The sequence below is a fragment of the Onychostruthus taczanowskii genome, unplaced genomic scaffold (genome assembly GCF_017590055.1).
Source record: "Onychostruthus taczanowskii isolate IOZ18803 unplaced genomic scaffold, ASM1759005v1 scaffold192, whole genome shotgun sequence".
NCBI lineage: Eukaryota > Metazoa > Chordata > Aves > Passeriformes > Passeridae > Onychostruthus > Onychostruthus taczanowskii.
This window is the reverse complement of record NW_024499151.1, coordinates 231,211-242,994: the sequence shown is the minus strand read 5'-3', so window position 1 is coordinate 242,994 and position 11,784 is coordinate 231,211. Positions and strand designations below refer to the sequence as shown.

General features: G+C 52.6%; 2 protein-coding genes across 3 annotated transcripts; both read right to left on the bottom strand.

Moving 5' to 3' along the window:
* Nucleotides 1-247: 247 nt before the first annotated feature.
* SMIM11A (small integral membrane protein 11A) lies at nucleotides 248-9,039 on the bottom strand. Of its 2 annotated transcripts, XM_041402107.1 has the most exons (5): nucleotides 8,884-9,039; nucleotides 7,673-7,734; nucleotides 3,987-4,075; nucleotides 2,103-2,282; nucleotides 248-415 (listed from the first exon to the last, which is right to left on the bottom strand). In XM_041402107.1, exons 3-4 carry the CDS (start codon nucleotides 4,005-4,007, stop codon nucleotides 2,115-2,117), a joined length of 189 nt encoding a protein of 62 aa, XP_041258041.1. In that variant the 5' UTR covers nucleotides 4,008-4,075; nucleotides 7,673-7,734; nucleotides 8,884-9,039; the 3' UTR covers nucleotides 248-415; nucleotides 2,103-2,114. The 2 variants fall into 2 exon arrangements, with proteins under 2 accessions (XP_041258041.1, XP_041258042.1); XM_041402108.1 differs by lacking the exons at nucleotides 7,673-7,734; nucleotides 8,884-9,039 and adding an exon at nucleotides 4,194-4,255.
* A 1,652-nt stretch (nucleotides 9,040-10,691) lies between these two features.
* On the bottom strand, nucleotides 10,692-11,069 carry KCNE2 (potassium voltage-gated channel subfamily E regulatory subunit 2). Its single transcript, XM_041402106.1, has one exon. The coding sequence runs from the start codon at nucleotides 11,067-11,069 to the stop codon at nucleotides 10,692-10,694; it is 378 nt and encodes a 125-aa protein (XP_041258040.1).
* Between the last annotated feature and the right edge of the window lie 715 nt (nucleotides 11,070-11,784).

Here is an 11,784-nt window from a genome sequence, read left to right as displayed (position 1 = left end):
TCCATGCAGGTCCCACAGCCTGACCCTTGCAGGAAGCACCTGCAAAAGCTGCACTGAGCTCTCTCCACTTCCTTCTGCCTCTCCACGAGCTTTGGAGCCTCCCAAGATACATCCAGAGCATTTTTCTCCTCCATTTTTCCCTCCAGAGTGTTTTCCTCTTCCATCCCAGCCACCTCCTTGCAGCTGATCTTTCCCAAGTGCCTCCCCTTGCAGCTCCAGTCCTTTGAGGAAGCAGCACCCACGTTTATTTTTTAAACAAAGACTTTTTTTTTTATTATTATTGCATAAATGGAGGCTCAGCTGCTTTGCTGTACATATAAAAACAGAGATAATTTAAGTGTCACTCTGAGGTTACCCATCCTTCTTTTCCAGGAAGGCTTCATCCTCCTGGGAAGGCATTCCAAGTGTCAGGAACCTGCAGGGTGGGGACAGAGCAGTGAGAAGAGCAGGCACAAGAGGGAGAGCACAGGGGCCCCAGTGCCCATGGAGCTGTTCCCAGCTCCATGGGGGAATTGCTCCCTCTGAATCCCAGAATTTAGGAAGGATAGAACCTCTGCTGGGCAGCTCTGGGGACTGGGAAGTGAATTTCTGTGGGATCAGAGAGGTTTGAACACCAAGGGTGGTGTCACCTGCTGGGCACTGAGGTTTTGGGGCACAAATCCCTGGAGCTGTGGGGTTTGCCAAACAGAATTCCCTGGGATAACACTGCACAGAACCCCAAAATCCCAGCCTGGTTTGGGTTAGAGGGATCTTAAATCTCATCCCATCCACCCCTGCCACCTCCAACCTTCCCAGGCTGCTCCAAGCCCTGCCCAACCTTTCCTTTTCCAGGGAAGGGCCCAAAATCTGCCCCAAAGCCAAGTCCTGAATCTGCTGGAAGCAGGAGACTGAAAAACCCCTTTGGTTTTGGTTTTTTTGGGGGGTTTTGTTTGGTGTTTTTTGGTTTGTTTTGGTTTTTATTTTTTGTTTTGGGTTGTTTTTTTTTGTGTGTGTAAATGGATTGGTTTGTTTTGGTTTTTATTTTTTGTTTTGGGGTTTTTTTGTGTGTGTGTGTAGATAGAAAAAAATTCGTTCCCATGGTTATTCCCAGGGCCTCATTTTTAGGCACAATTCCCAATCCTTGGGAATAAAAGGAATAAAACAGTGACAGGGTGGAAATAAAATCTAGGAAAGGTTTTTAAGTGTCTTTAGATGGGAAGGGATGACCTCAGAAAGGGAAATAAGATTTTATTTCAATAAAGAGCAACATGACATCAAACTCCCACTGAGCTTCCAAAGGGCAGGCAGGAATAGAATTCCCATTTTGCTGCAGAACAGGGAGAAGTGAAGCAAACTGCTCCAAAAATGACAAGCAAGGCAGGGAATAGAATCCAAGCAGCAGGCAGGACTCATTCTGTTCATGGATTTGCTCCAAGAACGCAGGGATTGCTTCAACTTTGGAAACAGAGGGGAGGAGCTCAGGAATTTCAGAATGAAAATCCCAAATTTAGGGAATTTTGTAACATTCATTTTGCTCTTTCAAGCAGAAAAAATGTGCATTTTTCTCAGGGAGTTCTACGTGGTGGATGTTCCATGGCAGAACCTGTCCCTTTGGGAATTCCAGGTGTGGAATTTTCCCTTTCCAGCTAAACCACCCCCAAGCTGTCAATAATTTCACTCCTCTTAGAAAGGCTGATTATTTTCTCTCTTTATTTTGTGACTTCAGGCTCAGAGCTCTGATTGCAGCATCCTGCCTGGCTGCTCCCCTGCAGTTATTCCCAATTTATCCCCCTCTTTGTGCACCAGGCACAAAAACCCAGGGAATATTGTGCTAAAACATCCTCAAACAGGACAATGGCTCATGTAACTCCCACAAAGAATGAGAGAACAAATCCCCTGAAACATCCCAAATATTCCAAGAGCTCATTTTGGGATCCAAAATCCAAATCAATCCCACCAATGCCATTGTTCAAGCCCAGGAATCCCACAAAGAATGAGAGAACAAATCCCCTGAAACATCCCAAATATTCCAAGAGCTCATTTTGGGATCCAAAATCCAAATCAATCCCACTGGGATTAGCAATGTCATTGTCCAAGCCCAGGAAGTGGGATCAGTTCCATACCTGAGGCACTCTTCACTCATCCTTCTTCTCTCCTTCTGCTTTCAGTTTCTCCTCACGTTCCCTCTTCAGTTTCTCCTCAATTTTCTTGCTCTGGTACATTTTGACTCCAGCAAAGGCCAAGCAAAGGATCAATGTTTTAGCTGCCAAAATGTACATCAGCAGTGGGAAGTTCTCCAGAGCCTGGAATGCCAAAAAATCTGTTTAGGCACTTCTGGAACTCTTGGGCAATTAAAAATGAATTTATAGGGATGTTCTGCATCTTCCATTCCAACAGTAATGCTCCTCTCTCACCATGATTTTTATTTCTGTGGGGAATTAAACCAGGCAGAGCAAGAAAGCCAAAGAAAAATCCCCTTCCCTCAAGTCCTGAACTCCTTTTGCTCATTTTGCAGCAATATTTGCACCATCTGGAGCTGAAAAAAAAGGGAAGAGCTGAGTATTTTAGGGAAATTGTGAAAGTGGAAATGCTTCTGAAGAATCCTCACAAGTGATGGATCCCTTGGCATCAGCTCTCAGATGGGATCCCCAAAAACACTCCAGGAAATCTTAATTCACAGCAATTTTGTAATGAACCTGCTCAGATATGAAAGGTGCAGATAAATACCTTTAAATTGGCAGAAAAGTGACAAATCCAAGGATTGCTGTACCAGTTTTGAATGCCTGGAATTGCACAGAGTGTTTCAATTCTATAAAAGCATGGACTTGGAGAGGAAAATCCAGTGGAAATGGGTGGTGGGCACTGAGCAGGCCCCAGGGATGGGGTGGGGTTGTGTAGGGCCAAGGCTCGGACTGGGTGATCCCTGTGGCTCCCTTCCCACCAGGATATTCCAAGGTTTTGTGGTAACTCTGTGAACTTGGAATTCACCCTGTTCCCTCAGGATATCCCAAAGCTGTCAGGACACATCAAAGCTCTGAATTTGGGCCAAGCCTTGTGTCCCTACACCAGCAGGGAGCTTGGAAAAACAGCACCAGGCTCTGCAAATCTCCTCACAATCACAGAGGCAGCAGCTCTGAGGCCACAGCTCTGCAACACCAGGGCTGGGGGGAAATGTGATTTAATGAGTTCAAATTGTTAATTACAGAGTCATGGAATTATTTGGAGTGGAAGGGATTTCAAACCTCATCCAGTTCCCCTGTGCCAGGCTGCTCCAGCCCCAGTGTCCAGCCTGGCCTTGGGCACTGCCAGGGATCCAGGGGCAGCCCCAGCTGCTCTGGGAATTCCATCCCAGCCCCTGCCCACCCTGCCAGGGAACAATTCCTCATTGCCCAGATCCCATCCAGCCCTGCCCTCTGGCACTGGCAGCCATTCCCTGGGTGCTGTCCCTGCATCCCCTGGAAATTGTCTCTCTCCAGGTTTCCTGGGGCTCCTTCAGGCCCTGCAAGGCCACCCTGAGCTCAGCCCAAAGCTTCTCCTGTGCAGCTGAACAATCCCAGCTGTGCCAGCCTTTCCTGCCAGCAGAGCTGCTCCATCCCTCTGCTCATCCTGGAGCCTCCTCTGGGCTCTCTGCAGCAGCACCTTGCAGGAGGTACCTGCTCCAACACTGTGGTGCCTGACACAATGACCCCAAAACCCCCAAAAACCCAGTGGAGAAATTGCCCTCCAGTAACAAAAGCAGCTGAGGGAAGTGTAGCCAGAGAAAAACCTGGAAAGAGGAAAGGCAGGAGCAGCAGGGCTGAGCAGAGCTCAGGTCTAACATGGGAGGCCCCAACAGCAAATCCTGGGGCAAGCACATCTGGCAAGGAAGGACAAGAGGAAATCCCCTGTCCCTGAGAGTGTGGGGGTTAAACAACCCTCCCCTGGGAAGGGAACCATCAGAACCCACCCAACACATCCTCCACGCAAAGAGCAGCCTTCCCTGCTTTGGGAACCTGCCCCAGCCTCACCTTCCAGTTAAAGGCCACCATCTCAGCTGTGGGGTGCCCCAGGACTGGGGGGGTTACACTCCTGGAGGCACAGGGCAGGGCAGGAACATCTTGGAGACATGGAAAACAAAGCAGAATGAACTCTTGCAGAAATGGAAAACAAAGCAGAATGAACTCCTGGAGAAACAGAAATTCAAAGAGAATTAGGCAAGCTGCTAATTAGCCCACCCTGCCCTGGGAGGGGCTCATCCCCAGCAATCCCCAGTGACCTCAGGGACTTTCTGGGGCTCAGGGACAGGAGCAGGACAGGGCTTTGACAGCCCAGAGCAGGTGCTGGGGCTGGAATTCCACACCCTGACAGCTGCCCCATGGAAAACATGGAAAGCACGGCTGCCTTAGGAAGCTGGAGCCGTGTGTGCTGCCCCTGCCTGCCTCTGCTGGGACTGAGGACACACAGGAGCTTCTTTGAGGATTTCCAAGCCCACCTGCTCTGTTTGGAGCCTGAACATCGAATTAATCCTCTAATTTCTCAGTCCTCTGTGGTTGATTAATTTAATTCTCCATACTAACAGTTTGTAAATACAGAGGTTAGCAAGGCAAGCGCTCCCTGGAGCCCTGAGTGGTCACCAACCATTCCAGAGCTGAATTCCTGGGATGAAAAGCCTGCAGCACACACAGCACTGCCTTGGGCTCTCTGCTTAGCTGCTGGAATCCAAATTAACCCCTGGAGGCCTTTGCTGTCCATGGAAAGGCAGGAGAGAACACTCCAGCACCGTGAAAAGCTCAGCTGAATAAATCAGCAGCACGCCATAGAGCAGCTGCTGAGCTCCCTGCAGAAATTAAATGTTCTTGCAGTTCCTGTCCTGCTCAGTTTCTGGGCAGATTTTGTAATTTCTCCAGCCAGAGCATCCTCTCCTCTCCTTTTCCCTCTCACCCTGCTGAGACCCCTCTGGAAACATTCCCACTCCTCCAGAGTGAGCAAGACCCAGCTGTACCAAAGCCCTGGGGTGGCAGCCACCACCAAATTCCTGTTCATCAGTCACTGTTCCTGTGCTGATCCTGATTGTGCAGCTCCTTCTCCTGCTGGGAAAATGTCAGGGTGGTTGTGAAAAGAGCCAGTGCTGCTACACTTCCAAGAAAAGGTATTTTCACTTCATGGAATCACAGGATGATTGGAAGGACCAATCTGGGTTGGAAGGACCTTGGAGATCATCCCATGCCACCCCTGGGAAAGGGGAGGATTTTGCCCAGAGCAGTTGTGGCTGCCCCTGGACCCCTGGCAGAGTCCAAGGCCAGGTTGGACACTGGGGCTTGGAGCAGCCTGGGATTAGTGCAAGGTGTCCCAGCCCATGGAGGCTGGATGAGCTTTGAAATCCCTTCCAATCCAAACCATTCCAGGATTCTAGGATTCCCTTCACACTTAAAAAACACCATTTATGAGCACTGAGGTTATCAGTTCAAGAGCAGAAAGCTCCAACACTGCTTTTTCAAGGCTGGGGTATCTTAAATCAACAGCTGGAATGGTGTGTTTGCCTTTCCCGAGGAGATAAGGCACAGAAAGGAGCAGGGAACACATCCACAGGCAGGCATTGTTCCCTGCCCAGGGAAATGCAGGCAAACACAGGGCCTGGGCCCCACACAAGGGCACTGCTCCCTCCCCTCACCTGCAAGGAGCTCTGGTGTGCAGCCACGTGAGGAGAGACACGAGCAGCAGGCTCTGCCATTCCCTGAGAGATGCTCCATGAGCTGGGGTAACACAGCAGCAGGCTCTGCCATTCCCTGAGAGATGCTCCATGAGCTGGGGTAACACAGCAGCAGGCTCTGCCATTCCCTGAGAGATGCTCCATGAGCTGGGGTAACACAGCAGCAGGCTCTGCCATTCCCTGAGAGATGCTCCATGAGCTGGGGTAACACAGCAGCAGGCTCTGCCATTCCCTGAGAGATGCTCCATGAGCTGGGGTAACACAGCAGCAGGCTCTGCCATTCCCTGAGAGATGCTCCATGAGCTGGGGTAACACAGCAGCAGGCTCTGCCATTCCCTGAGAGATGCTCCATGAGCTGGGGTAACACAGCAGCAGGCTCTGCCATTCCCTGAGAGATGCTCCATGAGCTGGGGTAACACAGCAGCAGGCTCTGCCATTCCCTGAGAGATGCTCCATGAGCTGGGGTAACACAGCAGCAGGCTCTGCCATTCCCTGAGAGATGCTCCATGAGCTGGGGTAACACAGCAGCAGGCTCTGCCATTCCCTGAGAGATGCTCCATGAGCTGGGGTAACACAGCAGCAGGCTCTGCCATTCCCTGAGAGATGCTCCATGAGCTGGGGTAACACAGCAGCAGGCTCTGCCATTCCCTGAGAGATGCTCCATGAGCTGGGGTAACACAGCAGCAGGCTCTGCCATTCCCTGAGAGATGCTCCATGAGCTGGGGTAACACAGCAGCAGGCTCTGCCATTCCCTGAGAGATGCTCCATGAGCTGGGGTAACACAGCAGCAGGCTCTGCCATTCCCTGAGAGATGCTCCATGAGCTGGGGTAACACAGCAGCAGGCTCTGCCATTCCCTGCCAGCTCCATGAGCTGGGATAACACAGCAGCAGGCTGCCAGGGATTCCTGGGACTGCCCTGCCAGGCACTGCCTGCTCACTGCCAGGTCCCCTCTGGAGATTTATTCCTTTCCAAATGGGAGGTGGTCATGAGCAGAGCCATGCCACAGTGCCTGCCCCAGCCCTGGCAGTGCCCCAGGCCAGGCTGGATGGGGTTTGGAGCAGCCTGGCACAGTGGAAGGTGTTCCTATGCCTATGGCACTGGATGGGCTTTAAGTTCCCTCTCATCCCAAACCATGCTGGGATTTTGGGATTCTGGGCTCTGTATGCAGCCTTGTCCCAGGGAATTCTGTCTGGTGAAGCAGATCAGGCTCCTGCAGATGGGAAAGAGGAGAGGGTCTGGCCAGATCCCACCTCAGGGATTGCTGTGAAAGCAATTCCCTGTGAACCCCAAATCCTCTGGGATCCTCTGCAGGCAGAGCAGGCTCATTCCAGAGGCTCGTGTCCCTCAGGGAGGGTGCACCACATCCCAGAGCTTGGAATTAGCCCTGATTCCAGCCCCAGGATCTCTGCCCTGCTCTGCCTTGTGCAACACAGCCCCACAGGCAGCCCCAGGCACGTGGGAGGCCTGTGGTGGAGGAGGGAATTGAATGCCAGCCTGGATTGCAGCTCCAGCCCTCCCCAGGAAGCACAGCCCAGCCCAGGCTCTCAGGGCATTGTCTGCAGAGCACGAACAGCCCCGAGGCACCACAGAACATCCACAGAACAGCCACAGCATCCAAAGCCCCTGGAGGTGTCCTGGCAGGCTGCACATCTCGCCCTGCCTGCCAAGAACTCCACCATTCCCACAAAATGGGGCTGGAGATATTCCTTTGGGGACTGCTGAACAACTCCAGCCACCAGGCCTTGGAAAGCACCGAGTTACTGAGTTATCTGAGTGCACTTAAATGTGACTTTTCTGAGCTAGAAAAGGGGTGGCACTCACCAAGGCCAGGCTGGATGGGACTCTCAGCAACGTGGAAGGTGTCCCTGCTCATGGCAGGGCTTGGAATGACATGATCTTTAAGGTCCTTTCCAACCCAAACCTGATTCTGATTCTGGATCAACTCAAGGTTCCAACTCAAGCAACATCAAAACGATTTAAAAAAACATCAAGATCTTCATACCTGCTGAAGCAGAAATTAAAAGATGAGTGATTCCTCCAGTAGCTCCTCACATACTCCAAAGTCTGGAAAACAGGAACAGAGCAGATGGGATGTTTCATTAACATTGGTTGGATTAAAATAATAATAATAAAAAAAAAAACCAAACCAGAAATGCCAGGGGCACATCAGACTCTTCCACCATGACATCACCAGGGATCACAAAGATGATCCCACAACTAGAGGCCCTCAGCTCTGGAAACAGGCTGGAGAATTGGGATTGTCCAGCCTGGAGAAGGGACAATTCCAGGGAGACCTTAGAGCCCATTCCAGTGCTAAAAAGGAGGGAGAGGGACTTTTTATATGGGCAGAGAGTACCAAGACAAGGAGCAATGGTTTTAGACTGCCAGAGGGCAGGGTTGGATGGGATCTTGAGAATTAGGGACTGTCCCCTGGCAGGGTGGGCAGGGGCTGGGATGGAATTCCCAGAGCAGCTGGGGCTGCCCCTGGATCCCAGCCCAGCTCTGTCCTGGGCTGGAAAAGAAGGGACTGGGGAACAAGGAGGGAGGGTGGAAAGCAAGAAAATCAGGGGGTGCAGAGCAAGGAAAGGGGATGGAGAGAAAGGAAGGGGGGCTGAAGAGAAAGGAAGGGGGACTGGGGAACAAGGAACGGGGATGGAGAACAACAAATGGGTGCTGGAGAGTAGGGGGAGAATAAGGAGGGGGGCCTGAAGGGAAAGGCAGGGAGTGGAGAACAAAAGTGGGAGGGCTGGAGGGGAAGGAAGGCGATGGAGAACTAGGAAAGGAGGCTGGTGAACAAGGAGGGAGCGCTGGATATCGAGTAAGGGGGCTGGAGGGAAAGGAAGAGGCTGAAGAACAACAGCGTGGGGACTGAGAGCAAGGGCGGGTGGAGAGCAAAGAGGGGCTGGAGATGGAGGAAAGCGGGGTGAGCAACACGGAAGGGACTGGAGAGAGGGAAGGGAGGATGCATGAGACGGGAGAGGGCTCGGAGAGAAAGGACGAGGCCTGGAGAGCAAGGACGGGGTGGAGAAGGGGCAGCGGCAGGCCGGGCAGGGCAGGCAGCAGGCCCGGCCCGGGAGAGCGGCCGAGCCTGCGGGAGCGGAGCGCTTGGAGCTGGCGGCGATGCCAGCCGGGGTCCGCCAGAGCCCCGCGGAGCCGTGAGGGGAAGGAAGGGAGGGAGGAAGGGAGGAAGGAAGAGCTCCGGGCCGGTCCTACCTCCGGGCGGCCATGGCAGCGGGGGCGGCGCTCCCTCACGGAGCTCCCGGCAGCGGCAGCGCCGGGCCCGGCCGGGGCCGCTCCGCCCGCTCGGCTGCGGCGCTGGGCATGGCGGGGCTCGGCTTTTCTCCCTCAAAATTAACAGTTCTGCTCTAAAGCAGCTCCCGAAAGCACCGCGGCGAGGTCCCAGAGCGCAGCTGGGGATCAGGAAAGGGATTGGGATTGTGCCCCTCAGGTGAGAGCCCACCTGCAGAGCTGCCCCAGCCCTGTCCCAGCACAGGGAGGAGCTGGAGCTGCTGCAGAGAGCCCAGAGGAGGCTCCAGGATGAGCAGAGGGATGGAGCAGCTCTGCTGGCAGGAAAGGCTGGCACAGCTGGGATTGTTCAGCTGCACAGGAGAAGCTTTGGGCTGAGCTCAGGGTGGCCTTGCAGGGCCTGAAGGAGCCCCAGGAAACCTGGAGAGAGACAATTTCCAGGGGATGCAGGGACAGCACCCAGGGAATGGCTTCCAACTGAAAAATTACAGGTTTAGATCAGATATTAGGAACAATTTCCTCCCTGGCAGGGTGGGCAGGGTCTGGGATGGAATTCCCAGAGCAGCTGGGGCTGCCCCTGGATCCCTGGCAGTGCCCAAGGCCAGGCTGGACACTGGGGCTGGAGCAGCCTGGACACCTTCCACTATCCCAGGTTGCTCCATGCCCTGTCCAGACTGGCATTAAACATTTCCAGGAATGTGGAGTCCACAGCCTCTCTGGGCAGCCTGTGTCAGGGCCTCACCACCCTCATACTAAAGAGTCCACAGCCTCTCTGGGCAGCCTGTGTCAGGGACTCACCACCCTCATACTAAATAATTTCTTCCTAACATCTGACATAAACCTGCCCTGCTGCAATTTAAGGCCATTTCCCCTTGTCCTATCAATTCATTACTATGTGAGAACTGCCTCTGCAGCTCTCCTGGAGCCCCTTCAGGCCCTGCCAGGGGCTCTGAGCTTTCCCTGGAGCTTCTCCTCTCCAGGTGAGCACCCCCAGCTCTCCCAGCCTGGCTCAGAGCAGAGGAGCTCTGTGAAACAGCTCTGGACTCTCCAGCATCTCCACCTTTTTCTGGTGTTGATCCAGGGGCAGCTCTGCAGGTGGGGTCTCACACAAGCTAAGTAGAAGAAATCCCTTCCTTCATCCTGCTGGTTTTGCACCTCCAGCACATCTGGAGTGTGATGGTATCAGCTCAAATCTCAAAACCTGTGGTGAAGACAAGCCAAAGGCTCCCAAAGAAAAGAAGCCCTTTGTCATTTATTATTTAACATGACTGAAAGTAGGAATCAGATCACTAAAAAGGAGTGGGAAGTGAGTGTGTGCAGGTATCAGGTCCTTCCTGTGATTCATTCCCTAATTGCTTCCTCAGTCAATGAGTGGAGATTGGAGATTTCACTGGACATTTTCAGGTTATTTTTAAAGTGGTTTTGAGTCACGCAGTGTGGATCTAAATTGGCACTTTTGACCAGCACTAATTCACAGTTATTCTGAGGTGGAAACATCCAGATCTGCTTGTGGATTTAAAAAATGCTCAAATAATCAAGTTATCCCTGTCATGGCTTTATTTCCCAAAGGACAGACTATCAAAGGGAAGCACAATCACAGACTTTTCTTGGACTTTGCCAAGATCCTCACGGGAACCATGACATTGATTTCCTCAGGACTCCATTATCCATTGACCTATGTGTAAATTTAACCAACACTCCCACAGCTCTTTGGAATTCCAGCGAGTTCCCTCTGTGTGACTCCATGAATCCCTCACTGCTGGTGTTCCAGAAAGTCAAGGTGACTCTGGACTTGTTTTATCCCTTGCCCCCAGGTTTTCATGGATCACACACTTGAGATCTTCTGGGTTCAGAACCTGGTTCTTGTACTTCTCCCCCCAGTCCTCCACGATGTACTGGTGATAGGGATCATTGGAGTGCTCCCTCCTCTTGGATTTCACAGTGCTCACCAGGATGGCCACGATGATGAAGGAGAACATCCCAATCATCACCATCAGGTAGAGGATAACGTAGTCAAAGTTTTCAGCAGCCACCTCAGCCTGCAGTTTATTCGCTGCTTCTGTCATGTTCCTCCTCCAGCTGTTCATGTAATTGAGGAAGGTTTCCTTGAAAATATCTTCCACTGCCCAAGTGAAGTTCTGCAGCTTGGCCATCCTTGCCAATTATGCTGCTAAAGACAAGAAAATACTCTTTTTACTCAGATGTCTGCATTAAAATTGTTGGTGTGGAGTATTTTGTCAGTGTTATGTCAATTATCTAGTAACAGCCACCTTCTGACACTTGAAGGTGCAGCTTTAGCTCAGCTGAGAATCTCCATCTCTGAGTGGTTCAGTATGTTCAGAGACCCAAGGAGGTCCTACTCAGAACCATGGAATGGTTCTGTTGGGAGAGACCTCAAATCCCACCCATTCCCACCCCTGCCATGGCAGGGACACCTTCCCCTGTGCCAGGCTGCTCCAGCCCCAGTGTCCAGCCTGGCCTTGGGCACTGCCAGGGATCCAGGGGCAGCCCCAGCTGCTCTGGGAATTCCATCCCAGCCCCTGCCCACCCTGCCAGGGAGCAATTCCTCATTGCCCAGATCCCATCCAGCCCTGCCCTCTGGCACTGGCAGCCATTCCCTGGGTGCTGTCCCTGCATGCCCTGGAAATTGTCTCTCCCCAGGTTTCCTGGGGCTCCTTCAGGCCCTGCAAGGCCACCCTGAGCTCAGCCCAAAGCTTCTCCTGTGCAGCTGAACAATGCCAGCTGTGCCAGCCTTTCCTGCCAGCAGAGCTGCTCCATCCCTCTGCTCATCCTGGAGCCCACTCAGGTCCCTTTGCTCAGTGGGACACTTTGGTGAAGGTCCCCATGGCCCTGTCACAGGGCTTGTGG